This window comes from Panthera pardus, unplaced genomic scaffold (genome assembly GCF_024362965.1).
Source record: "Panthera pardus isolate Hobbes unplaced genomic scaffold, ASM2436296v1 HiC_scaffold_22, whole genome shotgun sequence".
NCBI lineage: Eukaryota > Metazoa > Chordata > Mammalia > Carnivora > Felidae > Panthera > Panthera pardus.
In genome coordinates this window covers 33,633,205-33,654,241 of record NW_026526788.1, presented here as the reverse complement: position 1 = coordinate 33,654,241, position 21,037 = coordinate 33,633,205, and the positions used below count along the sequence as shown (strand labels likewise).

At 39.8% G+C, this 21,037-nt stretch overlaps 1 protein-coding gene and 1 long non-coding RNA gene across 25 annotated transcripts in view; one reads left to right on the top strand and one right to left on the bottom strand.

Moving 5' to 3' along the window:
• Positions 1-21,037, bottom strand: part of LOC128779008 (uncharacterized) — a 182,381-nt gene that overhangs the window by 46,249 nt on the left and 115,095 nt on the right. The window lies entirely within an intron of this gene.
• Positions 1-21,037, top strand: part of USP54 (ubiquitin specific peptidase 54) — a 133,864-nt gene that overhangs the window by 109,939 nt on the left and 2,888 nt on the right. For 12 of the 24 annotated variants that reach the window (XM_053909547.1, XM_053909550.1, XM_053909554.1 and 9 more), the window contains 7 exons: positions 1,432-1,599; positions 4,026-4,160; positions 5,081-5,279; positions 7,065-8,458; positions 16,935-17,053; positions 17,371-17,511; positions 20,784-20,970. In XM_053909547.1, the coding sequence (XP_053765522.1) occupies positions 1,432-1,599; positions 4,026-4,160; positions 5,081-5,279; positions 7,065-8,458; positions 16,935-17,053; positions 17,371-17,511; positions 20,784-20,970 (2,343 nt within the window). Of the gene's footprint in view, positions 1-1,431; positions 1,600-4,025; positions 4,161-5,080; positions 5,280-7,064; positions 8,459-16,931; positions 17,054-17,370; positions 17,512-20,783; positions 20,971-21,037 lie in introns of those variants that run through there. The other 12 variants (XM_053909555.1, XM_053909560.1, XM_053909556.1 and 9 more) reach the window with 9 other exon arrangements.

The window sequence follows — 21,037 nt, the reverse complement described above, 5'->3', positions numbered from 1 at the left end:
CTTTGAGAAGCTTGCGGTCATGCATGAGCCTATTCCCCCTTCTCTTTTCTTTAGATAGCCAGTACCTTTTCAGGTCACTAAAGACCGAGTCTCATGACATCTCTAATAGCCCTAATTCTGGACTACTTCGGATAGAATCCACCAATATTATTCCTCCACTGGTAAAAGATATTTTGCAAGGAGTTACAACAAATTCCTCACATACCATACTGTCCTCTTTGTATAGGAGACCCTTAGTATACAAAGGCATGAATACTTGTGGCTCACAATGATCCTATCATTTTATTTTGGCACAGAAAAAAAATTTTTGCCTGGTAACTTTGATCACTCTTTTAAAAAGTTACGGAAGTAAAAATAAGTCCAACAATTTAGTAACCTGCCCTCTCCCTCTTCAAATTGAAGGAACCGGTGTTTCCATCATGGTATATGTTTTTCTACATTTTTTGTATGCCTATGTAAGTATATGGATAAGTTTATTACTACCGTTAAAAAAAATAAAATGAAGTCATATATATTATTCTGTCACTTGAATTTTCACTTAATATATCGTGGATGTCCTTTGGGATCTATTTGGTTCCATCTATGAACATTTATAAAATTGAATTTATACTGGATATTTTATAAACTCTTTAAAAGAGATAGTAGAAGTTAAGGGTGAGAAGTTGACTTGCTTGAAGTTTCCCAATGAATCAGTGGCAGCACATGGTTGAGAATGCTCTCTAATAGTTAAGAGCATGGATTATGAATTTAACCTATTTGACTTTATTTATTTATTTATTTTTTTTATTTTTTTAATTGATTTTTGAGACAGACAGAGACAGAGCATGAACAGGGGTGGGTCAGAGAGAGAGAGGGAGACACAGAATATGAAACAGGCTCCAGGCTCTGAGCTGTCAGCACAGAGCCTGATGCGGGGCTCGAACCCACAAACTGCGAGATCATGACCTGAGCTGAAGTCGGACGCTTAACCGACTGAGCCACCCAGGTGCCCCAACCTATTTGACTTTATTCAGCTCCATCATTTATTATCGTTGTCATGGCAAATTATTTATTCTTTGTGTGTCTGTTTCTTCTTTCCTAAAATGTAGGCAATAATAGTATCTACTTCATAGGTTGTCATGATAATTAAATAATGAATGTAAAACTGCTTAAAACTGTGCTCATCATATAGTAAATGCTCAACAAATGTTATATTGTTATTGTTGTTATAAAGCCACTCAATAAATATTTTATCATTATCATCATTATCATTATAATTCATAGCCCAGGTCTCACCCTGAATCTGATATGGAAATCACTATCCAAAACATGAATTCCAAAATGAATAAAGACTTCTAAAGGAAAGGCAATGCAGTGGCCATAAATGCAGCAGGTGCTTCATATTAATTATGGAAATGTGGCAATTTCTCTTCTCCCTTGCTTGTATTCCAGGTGGGGAGCTCTCTTCCAAAAGCGAGCTGGATGAATTGCAGGAGGAAGTGGCCAGGAGGGCCCAGGAACAGGAACTTCGCAGGAAACGGGAAAAGGAATTAGAGGCAGCTAAAGGATTTAACCCTCATCCCAGTCGCTTCATGGACTTGGATGAACTGCAGAATCAGGGTAATTGTTCTGAACTTTAGGTTATGGGTGATGGGGACAGAGAAGAGAGGAAAGAAAAAAATATTCAGGCTTATAATTCCTGTCTTCTGTTTAGCTAAGTTGTATTTTATCATAATTCACTCATTTTAGTGAGAACTAGCTGAAGTAGGAGGTGACAAGCCTGTTGATTGGAAGACAGGCACTGATTTGGGGCTCATCTATTAAAAGTCTATAGATGAGAGATAGTATTATTCATAAAAATATTTCCCATGAACATCTCTACTGTAGAAGGTGTAAATAAAGCTAATCACAATTCAGGAATAGCAGAACAGGGCAGTGAGTAAGCCACACTGATAAGGGAAATTCTACTTGCTCAGCGGAAATACACTCTTGAAATTTCCCACCTGGAGCTTCAAGTGGGTCTACCAAAAAGGTTCTAATAACACAGAGCTTGATTGCCTTTTGATCCTCTGATGATTCATTTCCCAATCTCATGCAGTTTTTGTGGACTTTATGATGCTTCTCCAACTGCCCCACACTAGTTACTTTTTTTTCCTTTCACTGCTTTAGGATGTCCTTTTGTACCAAAAGAGATTAGTCTTCAAAATAAGAGTTTAAAATAGGAAAAGTAGGACTTATACCTTAAATAGGCTCCTGGAACTTGTATCTTTCTATAAAATGAATTTATTATTCTTATTATTCAGAATCCCCAGATGTAACATTATGCTAAAATAGTGCAAAGAATAGGAGTCTGTGCTATTTTGGGTGGCTGCTTTCTTGTTGACCACTTCCCACTGGGCTAATTTGGGGGTCTATTTGGGGCCATTCTTCTCCTCTAATCCTATTGTCTTTTGATTTGAGGTAATTGTTGCCTTATATTTCCCAAGGCATTGTATCTGTTTCCAAATTAGTTTTAAATTCCTAGTTCCTTAGCTGTCCCTACATTTGGATAGTCTTCTCTCCCTTTTTGTCCTCAAGCTATATTACACTGGGGTCTTGGGGTTATTATGCTTCTATACTCATCTCCTTCCCTTACCTTTTTTCCTTCCTTTGTTAGTTGGGCAGTACATGAAAGTTGAGAGGGAATCCTGGCCACATTTCATTGTTAATTCTTCATACACTTTGATTCAGAATCTCCTGGAAGAGCAAGGAATGGAGTGCTAAGATTCTAGAGGATTAGAATTAAAATCTAGTACAGTGATCAATTGTAGTGTGCCTGTATATCTATAGAGAAACTTTTTTGTTTTGATGGCTCTCACTACCATCTCTCATTATAAAGATTATATAGATCCAATTGTCAAATATGAGAAGACCTTAGGCCTGGAGGGTAGGTATCAGATCTCTTGATGTGGGATAGAACCTGAATGCCAAGTTCTTCAGAACCAACTTACTACTTCACTGCCCTCCCATTGCTCTCCAAAGGCCACATTGAATTAGGAAATTAATGTTAGGGGTATGGAAGAGCCTTTCTTACCATGTCAAGCTGGAGGTAAGTGGAAGATGGGGAGATTATGGGAGAAATGACTGACATTTTGATATTTTTTTTCTTGTGAGCATGTGAAAACTCACCAAAATTCACCATTGTGAGTGAATTTACAATACAGCTTACTACCAGTTTATGAGTGAGTAAGAGCCAAGGGGACACATAAACTTGAGCGTTCTTTTACAAAAGTTGACCTTGCAGTACTTGCTTTTTCATCTGGCACTGTACTTGAACTCTTTTGCACCCGCTTTGGTACACATTTGCTTTCAGGGGAGGAAGGAATATTTCATGCTCCCTCTATGGGAAAGTGACTTTTGCAGTAGGTTTGGCAAGCAAGAGCATGATAAAAGAAAATACTTAGGAGTGCTGATGAAAGGAATGTGGTTGCAAACCAACAACAAAGGCTGTTCAACTGCCCTGGTGGATATATTGAGGTTAGGAACTGTAAAGCACCTGTGCCCAAGAGGTGTACTAATTTTCCAGTTGAGGGTGGTACAGAGAGGACTGTGAATTGATGCAGGAAGGAAATTTTACAGATGGCTTTCCACAGAGTAGTGAAGCCACTTTTGCCTTAACACAGCAGTAGAGGTCTCTGTAGAGATCTGGGGCATTCTGACACTGGTTGGCAAGATGTATCTTGTTGCACTGTGGAAACAGGTCAGTTCCAGGCATAAGAATCCACCCTTCTGCTGTAGACAATACTGTGTTCTTTTCTGGAGGGACCCCCTTAAGAGCTCTTGGAGTTGGAATATGTGGTGGACAATGACATACTCCTTTTTCATGGCCTTGGCAATGTGTTGGTTAAGGCAAAAATGGATGTCCTACGTGTTTCAGAGACTTCTTCATAGCAATGGAGAGTTAGAATAAGGGTAGATCAAAGGCTCAGCCGCAAGGATCTATGTGCCCTTAAGGGAAACAATACTACATAGAAAAAGGTGGAACAAATTGTAATGAAAATGAAAAGTACTGGCCCTTTCAGGGAGGAGTGACGGCTTTGAGAGGTCCTTGCGAGAGGCAGATTCAGTGTTTGAAGAGTCGCTGCATCTGGAACAGAAGGGAGACTGTGCTGCAGCTTTGGCTCTCTGTAACGAAGCTATCTGTAAGTAACTCTAACTGCTACAGCTATGGCAATTTTGACTAACTTTGAGATAGGTATTATTAGTGTCATCGCTCAGTTGGGATGAAAACAGCTTTTATGTCTCCTCACTGTCAGTCTCCCAAACTGAGACCCTTTAGCTATCGTTGCCCTTCAGATTTTTAAGTGTGCCCTGTGCTGTCATGTGGCCTATGAATATTTACTGGAATGACCTCATCAGGAGTCTGTAGATGAACTATCCAGCCATGCCTACCTTCTTATCCCAAGTTAGACGTCAGATTTGAGGTCAGTCTGTTCTTTCTCTAGTCACTGACTAGTTAGGTGGAGCTTATGGCAAGAAGAAATGAATATATTGGCTGTGATTTCCCAGGCCTGTGACTTTGCACTGCATATATGATTCATGTTCTTCCCTTGCTTTCCTGGTATGCTGCACCATAAGGTTACAGTGAAGGACTAAGGCTTAGCATTTATATCTGGTTCTTAAATGTGACCCACAAGAAGCTGTGTTCTGTAAAGACAGATGCAGATTTGGATCTTATTTCTGCTGTTGACTGTCGGGAAGGGGAAGTTGGGAGCAAAGTGTGGAGACCAGAGTCGGACAGGTCAGTTGCAAAGGATGAGAGTGGCAGTCTCTAAGATGGAAGCACCAGTTTATCTTCTTAACTCATTTTAGTTTAGCTTTTTATTTGTTTGTTTTTTTTAAATTTGGATTAATCTGTTTAGCCTCCATGGCTTCCATGAATGTTCCTTATAGCCAGAGCCAGCTCTGTACCCTGGACAGTATGTGCATGGTCCATGCCTTGCATTCCTGCTGCACATTTTGAGTTTTACTGCATATCTTTGCTCATTTTTGGTTCAATTTTATTTTTATTTTTGTTTGTATTTTGTGTTCTGTTTCTGCTATATTTTCTTTTGCATTTTAGCTAAACTAAGACTTGCCCTGCATGGTGCCAGCTCTAGCACGCACAGCAGAGCCCTAGTCGATAAGAAGTTGCAAATCAGTATTCGAAAAGCACGGAGCCTGCAGGATCGCATGCAGCAGCAGCAATCATCATCGCCGCAGCCGTCGCAGCTCTCAGCCTGCCCCCCTTCACAGGGGGCGGCCCTCCCTCAGCCAACAAGGTAGTGCCTGGGATCCACTGTAGTTTATGGACACCAAGGGAGGACATGACCATGGGTGCTCCATAGTCAGAACTCTCCTAGTCTTGGTGACTACGGAGGAGAGAGAAGAGTCCTCTGAAAATATTTTCTTCTCAGATTAGACACACAGAAAACTCATCCCACTGCCAGTCGTTTTCTTAATAGCTCCTAGAAAGATACAGAAAGTATAGCATAATAAATAGACCATTTGTCCATATTTCCTGTGGGTGACTTTGTCCTTGGACTGGTGTAATAACGTGATTATTAAATATGTACATATTATGTTCTCAGACATGGCAATCTGAACTGTTCCATGTTGCAGTAAAAACCATGTGATTTGTTTTGAGATTTCAGTGCTTTCTGTCCCTCATGGAAGCAGAGAAAGCAGTGTTCTTTGCTCTAATTGAACCATAGAGAAGAGACACAAAGATTCCCCTTGTTTTGCTTTCCTATGGGCAGCACTTCCCCAGGGCCACTGGTATAGCTTTCACACTTTAGCTTTGAATTTGGCTCTTACTTACAATATGTAGGTTTAAGTTAAAATTAATTTTGGCTTTTAATAAGCCTGAGTAGTTTTCAGAATATAAATATTATAAAAGCAGCTAACATTTTCTGAACATTTGCCTATGTCCAGGTACTAAGCTAAACACTTTAATTCTCACAATAACCTTAGGAGATAGGGACTATTAGTCTATTATTTAGTGATATTTTATAGATAAGGAAACTCAAGCTCAGGGAGGATAAAATACATAAGGTACCCATGGTTACTCAGCTAGTAAGTGGTAGAGGGGTGGACTTCAAATCCAGGTCGGTTTCACTCCATTAGGTCCCCTATGGAAGTAGAAGGACGTAGTCTTCATAATGTTGTAAGGGTGACTGGGTGGTTCTACCCACAGAAGTTGAGAGTGTATTCTTTCAAATTTAATGCTAAAAGCTGAGATCTTCCTTCTTCTTTTCTCCTACTGTGTACTCTAGTAGTTGAATGATGATCTGCAAATCTGATCAGAGATATGTTTTGAATATAAGCAATTTAGGCAACTAAACTCTCTCTAGAAAACTTATGCCACTTGATGTAAGTAATTGAGGTTTTATTTAAGTGCTTCTAACACTGAGTTTTTTAGGTCAGAAATATAAAACTATTAGTAAGAAACTGAGTAAATGCAGTTAATTCCTAGTCTCACTCCCAAATCTTTGGAGAGTCACAGTGTATTACTTTGGGAAAATATCTCAGTGAATAATACAACCAAATCCAGATTATGAAAACACACTTAAAGTAGTTGAATTCTGTGTAATCCCAAGAACCAAAATCACCCTGTACTCTGTAAATGTGGCTTTTGGTTCTTTGGGCTGGTCTGCCTCTCAGGACCCTAGGTATGAGTAACTTCTAGGCTTTGCTCACCTTCATGTCATCTGCATGTGGGACTAGCAATTTTTGTTTTTTTAATTTGCAAGAAGAATATGATTGGAATGGGATTTTACAGGTGAAGAATATTGACAAGGACTTCATTTAATATTACTGTGTGCAGCTTTGGTGAGGGTATTTAATAAAGAGAATTAATATTACCTATTGCTTGGGTGTGAGCTGACCATGTGCCTGCCTTCTCTTTTGAACCTCTGAACCATTGACTGTACTTATGCTTGTCTTTCTATTTATTTTTACCATTCCCTCTGTGAATGGCTAGAAATGGGAATCAGATGAACAGGTCTTTTTGTAAGTGATCTTGTCATTTAAGGCAGCTTATGACTGGCTCTCTCCATTTATTTCAGTGAACAGCCTGTCCCGCTCCAAGTATTGTTAAGCCGGGAGGCTCAACTAGAACCCTGCACGAATACAGAGTTTGGGGCCAGTTCTTTCATCCACTCACCTGCTTCCTGCCATGAGTCACACTCATCACTCTTCCCAGAGTCATCTGCCCTGTCTGCCCCACAGCACAATTCCCCCAGTAGGTCTGCCTCGAACCTTCTGACTTCAGTTGAGGATAGCATTGACCCCTCTACGCTCCACAGGGAGGCCTTACCTAAAACACCAGGGAGGACTGAGAAGAATGCTCATTATGGTTGGGAACCATTGGATGTACCAGAGAGTAAGCTGCAAGGCTACAAGGGTGACAACAGCAGCTGTACCAGGTTCCTCCCACAAGAAGGAAGAGGTATTGATCAAGAACAGCCATTCCAAGAAAAGAGGGACCCTGTTGTCTCATCCCAGGTGATGCCTTGGTCACACTCAACTGGAACAGACACCTCTGAGAGAGGAGATGCACACAGACTAGGCTGTAGTCCTTCAAGTTCATCAGCTCAGTCCAGCCTTCCCCTGTACAGGGCCTGCCACACTGTAATGCCTGCTGCTTCCTCACCTATGCTTCACTCTCCTGATACTGTGCAGAAGACTAACGAATGCCTCCAAGCCAAAAGCCTCAAAACTTTGTTGACTTCAAAAGTGGATGCTGGCAGCGAGGATCCCTATAGGCCAGAGTTTCCAAGCACAAAGGGGCTTGTCCGTTCTCTAGCAGAGCAATTCCAGAGGATGCAAGGTGCCTCCACAAGGGATGGCACAGGTTCCCAGGATAGAAGTTTGCCAACCAGTCTAAGAAAGAACTCTTCCCCTTCTGACTCTAAGCTTCCTTTCCCACAGGGTCGAGGGAAAGGCCATTGGCCTTGGGCAAAACAACAGCCTTCTTTGGATGGGAGGGACAGACTACCTTCCTGGGAAGAACCTGCTGATTATCCTTGTCTTGCCATGAACTCTGGGCTGCTTAATAGTGAAACTTCTAGGGGAAGACAGCCCAGGTTGGCAGATCCAAGCATGTATCAAGGAAAGCCATCTCAAGTTAGAGACGCTAGGCCTAAGGAACTGGGCAGCAGTGTCGACTTGGGGACTTCCTTGCCTTTGGACTCCTGGGTGAATGTCACAAGGCTCTGTGATTCTCAGCTTAAACATGGGGTCCCTGGGCCAGGAATGAAGTCCCCCCCCCACGATTCCCATACCTGTGTAGCCTATCCAGAAAGAAACCACATCCTTTTGCATCCACATTGGAACCAAGACACAGAGCAGGAGACCTCAGAATTGGAGTCTCTCTACCAAGCCAGTCTTCAGGCTTCTCAAGCTGGCTGTTCTGGATGGGGGCAGCAAGATGTGGCCTGGCATTCATTTAACCAAATGGGTAAGAATGTAACCATGGGCAGGGGGAGTGGGAGACATATAAAAGCCGAAAGCAGAACAGAAGAGGGGTGGTGTTCTGTCCAAATAACATCCTAGGTAAGAGGTGGTAGATCTTCTGACTTTATTTATGAAGACTTTAGGACAAGAGCTAGACCGTTTTCTAGCTATAGTGGAGAATGTGGAGAGAATAATCATTAATGGTCCAATTCCCTCCTTCTAAAGGAAGAAACCAATGAGTATATGCCGGGGCTGTTGTGCTTTCTGGGCATTCTGTGCTAAGGAATGGTTCATAGGTCTTTGAGAGAGACTCAGCCTGAAGTAGGGGAGGCTGAAAAGAAAAGTCATCCTTTTATGGCTCAGGAGGGAACTGAACTAATCCATGATCTAGCTTCCAGATCCGACTTGCAATGAGGATGTCCACATTGAGCCAGATCTGTAAAGTGGTATTTCTAGATCATACTGAATCAGAAATATCAAGAGCTTCCCTGATCCCTTCAGCAACTACCAGCTTTAAAATATTCAAGGTTGTATGCTTGTAGGGTACCCATTCATTGGCTATCCATTAGATTATATTGTGTGAAGAATGAAGTCTGTACCTTAAATGTACTTCACAGACTTGTTCTGGAAATTGTAGACATGAAGAATATTTATAACTTAGATTGATATACTTAAGAACTCCAAAGCCTGAACTATTCTGGTTCCATCATTAACTGTCAGTATAAATTTGGACAAGTCACTTGATATTCCATGACTGAGTTTTTACCTGCAAAATTAGAGAATTGGTTCAATGATTTTCTTTTTAAAGATGCCCTCCAACTCTTTTTTTTTTTTTTAACGTTTATTTATTTTTGAGACAGAGAGAGACAGAGCATGAACGGGGGAGGGTCAGAGAGAGGGAGACACAGAATCTGAAACAGGCTCCAGGCTCTGAGCTGTCAGCACAGAGCCCGACGCGGGGCTCGAACTCACAGACTGTGAGATCATGACCTGAGCCGAAGTCGGCCGCTTAACTGACTGAGCCACCCAGGCACCCCTCTTTTTTTTTTTTTTTTTTTTAATAAATGTTTATTTATTTTTGAGAGAGAGAGAGAGAGAGAGCGAGCATGAGTGGGGGAGGGGCAGAGAGAGAGAGAGAGAGAGAGAGAGAGAGAGAGACACAGAATCCAAATCAGGCTCCAGGCTCTGAGCTGTCAGCACAGAGCCTGATGCAAGGCTTGAACCCACAAACCTCAAGATTATGACCTGAGCTGAAGTCCAACACTCAACTGACTGAGCCGCCCAGGTGTCCCAAGATGCCCTCCAACTCTTAAAATGATATGTATGATTCTGTGAAATTGAACTCAGAGAACTTTATCTTTAGCTCAGTTTCCATAACAGTACAGGTTATACTGCCAGTTGATGTTTAAATACAGCCATACAGGTATTTACTGAGTACCTAGAAGCTATTCCCAGAAGCTATTGGGGAGGGAGGGTGTCACATAAATATAAGATTTGATATTAAGATATGTTTTTTAGGATATGCATCACAGTGTAGACTTTGCAATAATGTTTATTAATATTCTCCTTAGGTACACGGGACAGGGCAGGATGGGAAGATTCTAAAGAATGAGGAAAAGCTGGTGTCTTCCTCAATTAGCTTCCTGTCTAAGGGAGAAAGAAAATACAAATGTCAAGTGTTTTAATAATAAACACATATAAAAGAATATATTGCAATTAAAATTAAACTGTCAAGTATTATATTACCAAAAAAACGCAAATAAAAAAAATTCTTATGTTACCCAAAATAGGAACATTTTTCATTGTGGATAGTTTTGAAAATATATAAACTAACAAAAATCATTGATAATCCCACTATTAATTTCATGAGTTTACTTCTGGCTTTGTTTTTTATGCATATATACTATATATTTATATTTAGTATTTATATTTATATTGTTTTGTTTTTATAAAAAGCAAATTATTACAATATATGTATATAGTTTATTCCCATGATATTCTTACATTATATCCATTAGTATTTTTCTTTTGAAACACTTTTAAGGACTACAATATGCTGCATATGAATGTATCATATATTCAACAATTTTATGATACTTTATATACTTTGCTTAGAATTCTTCCAATTTTTAGATAAACTGATGATGAATATCTTTATATTTGGGCACATTTCTGATGAGCTCTTCCAAATAAATTTTTACAAGGATAATAGCTAGTTGAAGGTTAAATACTTTTAAAAATCTCTTGATATGGATTGGTAAATTAGCCTTCAGGAAGATTATACTTCTGTAAACAATTTCAAAGAGTACGTACCAAACAGTACTTTTTTGCTTAATAGTGAACAAAAACTAATTTAAAATATCCATCTGATGAGTCAGTTCTTAAAATCCTTGTCAAACCAGACTAGCCTTTATTAACATAAAGAAGGGATCAGGTGGAATAAATCAGGAAGTAGGTAATGAAGTAAAGTGCCAATTAGGATCTGTATATGATAGACTATATCTTTAGGGGAGTACTTCTTTATCTTACTGTGAAGCATTTTTTTCTTTTTTAGATTTTTAAAAATATATTTATTTATTCAGGGCGGGGGAGGGGCAGAGAAAGAGTACGGAGAAAATCCCAAGCAGGCTCTGGGCTGCCAGCATAGAGCCCCACTTGGGGCTTGATCTCACAAATGGTGAGATCATGATCTGAGCCAAACCAAGAGTCGTATGCTCAACTGACTGAGTGACCCAGGCTCCCCTATTGTAAAGCATTTTTTAAGCATCAAATTACTAAAGCAAATTACAAAGCATCTCTCCCCCCGCCCCCACTTTATTCATATAATTTACAAATAACATGTAAGGTTAAGGTGTACAATGTGATGGTTTGACATATATAATGTGAAATGGATAACGACAGTAAGGTTGGTTAACCCAACCGTCACCACGCATAATTGCAATTTCTTTGTAAGAACATTTAAGATCTATTCTGTTAGCACCTTTCAGGTAAATAATACAATATTGTTAACTATAGTCATGATCCTGTACATTAGATCTCCAGAATTTATTCATCTTCTAATTAGATTATATCCTTTGACCAACATCTCCCCATTTCCCCCACACTCCATGTCAACTACCATTCTTTTGTTTTGTTTTGTTTTTTTAAGTAGGCTTCAAGTCCAGCATGGAGCCCCAGACGGGGCTTAAACTCACAACCCTGAGATCAAGACCCAAGCTGAGATCAAGAGTTGGATGCTCAACTGACTAAACCACCTAGGTGCCCCTTAACTACCATTCTATATTTCAATGAATTTAGCTTTTTTTAGACTCCACAAAGTGAGGTCATATAGTATTTGTTTTTCTCTATCTGACTTATGACTTAAAAAAATATAAAAGCCTTATTGATATATAATTTACATATCATACAAATCACCTACTTAATATGTATAATTCAGTGTTTTTTAAGTATATTCACATATATATATGTCCATCTATCACCACAATCAGTTTTTTGTTTTTTTTTTAAGTTTATTTATTTTGAGAGAGAGAATGTGAGCAGGGGAGGGGCAGAGGGAAAGGGAGATAGAGAATCCAAAGCAGGCTCCACGATGTCAATGCAGAGCCCGACACAGGGCTCAATTTCACAAACCATGAGATCATGACCTGAACCAAAATCAAGAGCCAGATGCTTAACCAACTGAGCCACAAAAGTGCCCCACCACAATCAGTTTTAAAGTGTTTTAATCACCCCAAAAAGAAGCCCTATACCCCTTAGTAGTCACTCCCTATCCCCCCTACCCCTCTCTCCTCCAGCCTCAGGCAACCTCTAATCTAGTTTTTGGCTATATATTTGCTTATTTTGGACATATGATATAATGGAATCGTATAGTATATGGTGTTTTGTGACCAGATTAATTTTGACATGATTATAGTTCCTAAAGAGTTGTGTATAAACATTGTCCTTGACCTCTATTCTAAATTTCATAGAATTTTTTTTTTTAATTTTTTTTTAACGTTTATTTATTTTTGAGACAGAGAGAGACAGAGCATGAACGGGGGAGGGGCAGAGAGAGAGGGAGACACAGAATGGGAAGCAGGCTCCAGGCTCTGAGCCATCAGCCCAGAGCCCGACGCGGGGCTCGAACTCACGGACCGTGAGATCGTGACCTGAGCTGAAGTCGGATGCTTAACCGACTGAGCCACCCAGGCGCCCCTAAATTTCATAGAATTTTGAAGTTAGGCAGACATTATCTTAAAAATAAAAAATAACTTTTTGTTAGGGAAAATTTCAAATATATTCAAAAGTAATGAGTAAGAGTAAATGTTACAATAGCTGTCCAATAAGCTAGTACTTATGACTAGCTACTTATGACTAGCTTCCATAGTGATTATCTTGGCCAGTTATCAACATATGGCCAATTCTGGTTTACCTATAGCTTCTACCTACTGGATTATTTTAATATCTATCTATTTACTTATTTACACATTTTATTTTATTTTATTTTATTTTATTTTTATTTCCTTGAGTAATCTCTACACCCAGTGTGGGGCCTGAATTCATGACCCTGAGATTAAGAATTGCATGCTGTACTGACTAAGCCAGCCAGGCACTCCTCTACTGGATTATTTTAAAGCAAATTCCAGACATTATATCATTTCATCCATACATAATATGGAATGTATCTCTAAGAAATAGTGACTCTTTTTAAATGCAAAACTATAATTTTATTATATCTAAAAAATTAACAATAATTTCTTAATGTAATATAGTAACTAGCCAGTATTCACATTTTCTCAATTGTGCCATATATGTCTTTTCACAGTTGGTTTATTTCAAATTAGTATTCAAACAAGATCTACACATTGCATTCGGTTGATATGTCTCAAGGCTTTTTTTAGCCTATAAAATTTTTGTCTGGTAATTTATTTATGGAAGATTTGGTCATTTGTCAAATCCACATTCTAGATTTTACTGATTATATTCTGGTAGTTTTTTTTTTTTTTTTTAAACATGTTCTTCTAGCCCCTGTTTTTCTGTGATCTGGTAATTAGGGATAGAGGCTTAATTAAAATCAGGTTCAATTTTTTTTAAGATTTTATTTTTTTGGGGGTGCCTGGGTGGCTCATTCGGTTAAGCGTCCGACTTCGGCTCAGGTCACGATCTCACAGTTCGTGAGTTCGAGCCCTGCGTCGGGATCTGTGCTGACAGCTCAGAGCCTGGAGCCTGTTTCAGATTCTGTGTCTCCCTCTCTCTGACCCTCCTCCGTTCATGCTCTGTCTCTCTCTGTCTCAAAAATAAATAAATGTTAAAAAAAAATTAAAAAAAAAAAGATTTTATTTTTTTAAGTAATTTTTACACCCAAAGTGGGGCTTGAACTCATGACCCCAAGATCAAGAGTCATGTGCTCTACTGGCTGAGCCAGCCAGTCACCCCCAAAATATTTATTTATTTATTTATTTATTTTAATGTTTGTTTATTTTTGACAGAGAGAGAGAGAGAGAGAGAGAGAGAGAGAGAGAATGAGTGGGGGAGGGGCAGAGAGAGAGGGAGACACAGAATCTGAAGCAGGCTCCAGTCTCTGAGCTGTCAGCACAGAGCCTGATGCGGGGCTCGAACTCACAGACTGCGAGATCACGACCTAAGCCGAAGTCGGTCACTCAACCGACTGAGCCACCCAGGCGCCCCACCAATATTTTTAAATAAGATTTCAGAGATGGTACTTTGTATTTCTATATCAGGAAGTGCATGATGTCTGGTAGGCTTTCTTCTTGTTACTATTGAGCAGTACATCTTAACCCTACCTTCTGTCAAATCCATAAATCCCCTCAGCTCCTTATAGGTGGCCACCTTCATCTCTGCTGAAATATCTTTAAAAGAATTAGTCTATTCCCAGGGGCACATGGGTGCCTCAGTCAGTTAAATGTCCAACTCTTGGTTTCAGCTCAGGTCATGATCTCGCGGTTTCATGAGTTCAAGCCCCACGTTGGGCTCTGTGCTGGCAGTGCAGAGCCTGCTTGAGATTCTCTCTCCCTCTCTTTCTGCGCCTCCCCAACTCTGCTGTCTCTGTCTCTCAAAATAAGTAAATAAACTTTAAAAAATGAAAAAAAAAAAAGTCTATTCCCTTCAGAAGGTTCCAGTGGCTACCACCTTGTCTAGGAATCACACTTGACTTTACTTGAAGAGCACCAAATTCTAACCATTACAGCTACAATTTTTAGATCTGGCTGCCCATCAGAGTCAGCTGAGGAGTGTTTTTTTAAAAAACACAGAAATAATTTTATATAAATGGGATGACAGCACACATGTTGTTTTTATTACAGACATTTTCCTGTTTATCTCTGATCCCCTTGCATGAGTCCCTGCCTTTTATCCTCCACCTTCCCAGGTAGTAATCTAATGTGCATATTTCTGTATTTTTCTGTTGATATAATCCTATGTAGACCTAAATATACGGTTTTTTGTTTGTTTGTTTGTTTTTTTGGCCTAAGGTTAGTATTACAGATTCCTCCCCCCCCCCCTTTTTTAAGTTTATTTATTTATTTTGAGAGAGAGAGCACACACATGAGCAGGAGAGGGATAGAGAGAGAATCTCAAGGAGGCTGTGCACAGTGCAGAGCCCAACAGAGGGTTCGATCTCATGAGCAGAAGATCATGCCCTGAGCCAAAATCAAGAGTCAGGTGCTTAGCCAACTGAGCCACCCATACGCCCCAATTTTTTCCCTTTTAACTTAACAATACTTTATGAAAATCCCTCTAAGTCATCTAGTTTAACTCAATTCATTATTTTTAGTGGCTGGGCAATATTTTTAATTTTTTTTAATGTTTATTTATTTTTGAGAGAGAGACAGAGACAGAGCGCAAGAGGGGGAGGGGCAGAGAGAGAGGGAGACACAGAATCTGAAGCAGGCTCTAAGCTGTCAGCACAGAGCCCAACATGTGTGGGGCCAAACTCTGGAACTGTGAGATCATGGCCTGAGGCGAAGTCAGAAGCTTAATCACCTGAGCCACCCAGGTGCCCCTGGGCAATATTTGTTATTGAAGATACCATAGTGTATTTAGCCATCCTGCTATAAATGGGTGTTACTTTATTTCTAGTTTTTTGGCCACTTTAAATAATGCCTCAGTAAACTGGTATTTTTGCTTCTTATTCCCAGGAGTAGGATTGTTGGATAAAAGGGTAAATATATTTTCATTTTTAATGGATATTTCTAAACAGCTTTTTAAGAAGACTATAACATTTCAAATTTTCTTCAACAATGTTTGAGGATATTCTCCTATGCTTTTCAGGAAATCCTTTTGTTTTGTTTTATTTTATTTTATTTATTGATTTTTAAAGATTTTACTTTTAAGTAATCTCTACTCCCAACTCACAATGTTGAGATCCAGAGTCATATGCTCCACTGACTGAGCCAGCCAGGTGCCCCTTGGGGAACCTTTTAAAAAGAAATATTCCCAGACTCCACACCACAAAGATTCTGATTCAGCAGGGCTGTGGAGAGATACAGGAATCTGTATTTTTAAAAGCTCCTGGATGAATCTCAGGTGGTATTGGAACCTCTGCATTTAAGTACCAGGAAATACTAAAAGTAATATTTAGCTTGATCTTTTAGATTAGTATCAGGAATATCCTCCTTTAGCCAGATACGTATATTAGAATCAAAATATCAAATCAAGACATGAATTGGTGATAGACATATACATCAAATGTAGGTCAAGGGCATGTGCATTTTCAGAATGGAAGACTTAATTAGTTGTATTGGGGCGAGCCCCTTGGGAGTCACATATCCAGTTTGGAGCAGCTCTTAATAATCTAGCAAGATGTTGAGGAAGAGATAAGCATTTAGTAATGGTTCAGAATTTAAGCATTTAGTGATTGAGAGAAGCCAATGGGGAAATAAAAGAGCATTACACATATAAAATATTGTTGAAGAGCTCCTACTCATAGTAATAGGAAGTGAAAATCAAGAGACTTGAATTTTAATTCTGGTTAATCTACTTACTACCTTTCAGACCCTGGAACTCATTTTCCTGTTATATAATATGAGGAGGTTTGATAGATGATTACTATGTTCATTTCAATTTCTAACTGGACAGAAGATAATGTTCCCTTTGTCATCACAGATGCTCTAGAGAACAACTTTGTCGGACAATTTCCTCTGTATATATTTTAAGTCTTGGGCGTAAGTCTGAGAGAAGTAAAGCTGATTGTGCTTACATAAATGAAACGAGGCAAGATGGGGACATTCAGTTGTCTGTCCACAGAGCCCCTTCTATAACAATGTTCTTTAAAGCCTGTGTTCTGAGACTCTTGTGGCCTATAGGAAACTATCCGTATTCTGAAACTCCTGTTTCTATATCTCAGGAGTACATCCTTCACTGGATTTAAGGATGCTTATTTGTTATTCCATGAAAAAAGAACTGAGTTTCTTGCTCTCATGCTGAAGTTAGGCTTCGGGAGAAGAGATGGCTTCAACCTGTATTTATGTTTTCCTCCTCAGGCTCTGCAGATGGTGTGGGGAGGAGGTTGCACTCAGCCCCTGGCCTTGGTCTCTCAAGGACCCCAACAGCAGAAATGGAGCACAGTCTCCATGAAGCCAGCACAGTGCCTGCTTCTCAGGTAGCAGCCTCAGGTCCTAAAGTGCTGGCATGGGGTGGTGCATTGGGACAGGAAGTGTGGAAAGATATAACTGGTAGGGTTGGTGGTAAAGCAGGAATATGGTAATGTGGGGCTGTTAGAAGAGAACAAGGTTAATGATGGGGCTTCTTTTGAATGAGAAAAGATTGTCATATGGCCACTACCTTTCAAATACATTAATTCAGGTCTTTAGTAGTGAGTCTTACCCTATTTTCTCCCATATCCCTGGGGACAGGGTCTGTGGGAAAACCATAGGTCTGGTGTTTTGTGTCTGCCTCTGTATGTCTGTGTGTTTGAAGGCTGCACCTTGCCGAGGCCCCAGCAGGGAGTATGGGGAGGATGATCAGTACGGTGCAGAGAACTTTCACCGCATCTCACGCAGTCTCAGTGGCACAGTTGTCTCAGAGAGGGACGAGGCTCCAGTCTCTTCCCACAGTTTTGTAAGTAGAATCAGGGTCTCTATTCAGAGCACTGTATTTCTTTTGCTAGGTAAAAATACACTATATGTGAAGGGGCAGGGGAAATTAAAAGCTGTAATTTGGGGGAAGGCCATGTGCACTCAGCAAAAATGATGACACATAGTCATTACTTTATTGACATACATTTTGTTAGAGCCCAGAGGGATGTCCCTTCCCTAGAGCAGTTCTGGAAGGCATATTAAAGGGTTCCCTAGGGTGAGAAGAGTCCTACTAGCCTTGAGAGAAGTCTGAGAATCAATGGCTGCTGATTGGATCAAAACCCATTGTACTAATCAAAGGAAGGGAAGAGATGGGATGAGATATTTTTTTTTGCCTTTTCCTCCCCACTCCAGTATATGATTGAATGGGATCTAGTATGCTTTCATGCTAAAATAAAGCATGTGCTTGGCAAGAAAAGGAAAGTGATTTAAAATCTTCCTCCTTGAGGCTTTTCATATGGAATTAATGCAGTGATCTGTAGGTGAAAGGGACAACCAAGTCAACAGAGATCAACAAAGTCAGATAGTTTCAGTGGCTGGGTTTATAAATTATGCTTTTGAGAATTTCACATACTTGCCCAAGCAAATTGAGTTTTCATTACAATGGAGGTTAGGATGCAAAGCTCTAGTGCACTAAAGCTTGTTCACCAGGTCAGTTTGATAAAGATTTAAAAAAAATTTTTTTTAGATACATGATATAAAAATAAAAAGGTACAAAAGGGTACAGAGAGAAAACCAAGTCTCTGTTCCACTAGTCCTTCAGATCCACTTTCCCTCCCAAACAGCAGTCATTTTTTCCAAGTTATTGTTCATAAGTTCCTAAACAACTGTGAACATCTTGTCATTCTTGTTGGGGAAGGTGGTCTTTTCTGCCTCACATTTGTTCTCATGTACTGTTAGTGAATTTAATAGCAAATTGTTACTCTTCTAGGGAGCTGGCTTTCTTTCTCCTGATTCCTATACCATTTATTTATTCACTGACTCATTCTTTTAAACAAATGCTTATTGAGCATATGTTCCAGGTATTGTGCCTGGTGCTGGGGATATAGTGGTGAGTGAGCTAGATGTAGTCCCTGCTGTCATGGCCCTTACAGTCTACCTGGGGAGACAGATAAATAAAAGAATTATAATATGATAGGATTTAATGCTATGGAAGCATAATAGAAGGGACATCTAAACCAGACTTGAGGGATCAGGGAAAGCTTCCTGAAGGAATAAAATGAATATAGTCTGTAAAGGGACTTCAAGCAGATATTCATTGAATTAAAAGTTTATTTGGTATGGCAGGATTAGAGTCTGGCGAGGACTCTGTTGGACAGAATTAACAAATGAGACTGGAAAGAATATAACTAAGAGTCATATCATGAACCACAGTACGAAGTTTGGGAGCATAGAGAGAAGTGGACATGCTGGAGAGCCAAAGAGGAAGTAAAAATCATTGGGACTTGGTGTCTGATTCATATGGGGAGAGGAGAATCAAGGATGATAACCTGGAATTATTGGTTGACGATGTACTTGAGGGAAGAGATATGTATAATTTTGGATATACTGTATTTGAGTGGAGATATCTGGTAGGCCTTTGGATGTGACACATAAAAGCTTGAAACCAAGATTCAAGAATCATAACCTTTGAAAAGAGGGAAAGAATATTGTGAGGAGAAGGAAAGAATATTATAAGAAGGATATATCTCTGATGAATATCATATTTAAATGGTTTATCTGAAGAACCCTAAAAGGAGTGAGGACCAGAGAGGTAAAAGGGAAACCAGCGTGGCATCACTTCTTCTGTGCAGAATAAAGGAATAGTTGGCTATGTCACATGCTGAGAGGACTGGCACTTGGTCCTTAGGCCATATGGTAAATGCTTCCTATGTTCCATGCTGTGGTAGTTGCTATGAGCGTACACTGATGAAATAACACAAATTTTGCCCTTGAATAGCTTACAACTTGGTTAGGAAATAAGATACACTGGTATATAGATTGTTTTATTTAATATATTATTTATTAGGTGCCTGTTCCAGGTGCTATTCAGGGTGCTGGGAATACTGGAGTAAAAAGAAATGTATTCTACCAGGAGAGAAAGACAATAAACAAGTAAACCCCAGACAATGTATGATCAAGAAGAATAGAACAAAGCAAGGGGATAAGGAATAGAGAGGTAATAGTGGTTATTTTCAGGGCTACTTTTGATACAGTAGTGAGGCAAATCAGCTCTAAGGAAGTAACATTTGATCAGTGACGTCAGTGATATGATAGTGTGAGCCATGGGAAGACTATTCCAGGTAACAGAAACAGAAAGTGAAAAGGCTCTGAGTTGGAATGAGGTTGGTGTGTTGGGGAAAGTTAAGAAAGTCACAGTGAAAAAGGCACAGGAATGGTAGAGATAAAGTGAGAAAGATCATCACCATTGCTACACATAGGAACTTAACAGGCCACAGTGAGGAAGTAGCAGGCTGGGATAGGAAGATCAGATTGGAGGCTGTTGGAGTGGTCCAGTTGAGTTTAAATATAAAACCTATAGGTAGAAATGAGTGTTCTTGACAAAGGCAACTAAAGGAATCGTGAATGAGAAGTGCGAAATCAAGGGCAATGTCAGCATTTGAATGAATCTAGGTGACTTAGGAAAATGTGGTACCAGGAGGTGGAGTTTGGAATGATGTTGGTTTGATTTTGGACATATTAGTGTTTCAAATGTTAAAGGGGCTATTTCTGAGACTTTGCCACAAAAGTGAATGACTAGTGGAGTATAGTCGTTGACACAAGCATCAGTGGTTACAAACTTGACTGGCAAAAGAGGAGACTGCACTATAGCAGTGACGGGGGAGAAGGTGGAGTAGCAGAATTCTTGATTGTATATTTAAGGAGATACATTTTTAGTTCCCAATATTTAGAGTATAGAATTTTCTTTTTCAGTCTCGCAGTCTTTCTGATTTTTTTTCTCTTTCCTATTTTTTCTTTTTAAATTTCTATCTCAGTCTGACTCTACTGTTAGCATTAAAGAATGGGAAAGTGAGGGCTATGAGAAAGGTTAAAGGAAGAGGATCTGCAGTTCTGTGTCTCCATTTCATAGTGGTCTGGATGTCCCTAGAGGAGCTCATGGGAAGAGTGAGTCAATTGGGTCCCTCTCCAGAGCTAGGCATATTGGTACTCTAATCCCCTCCATCTCCCCCTGCTTGCCTCACTGTGTTTACCCAACCATATCCTGCTGTGTGTTAATCCTCATCTTTATGTTTTTTTGTCTTGTCTCACTATAAGGATTCATCAAATGCGAGGAAAAAGCCTTTGGAAACCGGGCACCGTTGTTCCAGCTCCTCTTCCCTCCCTGTCATCCATGACCCTCCTGTGTTTCTCCTTGGTCCCCAACTCTACCCACCCCAACCACAGTTCCTGTCCCCAGATGTCTTGATGCCCAGCATGACAGGGGAGCCCCATAGACCCCCAGGTAACTCTCCCCAAATCTAATATTATGTGCCAGAATGTGGTACTTTTCAGGGATGACCTAGAAAGAT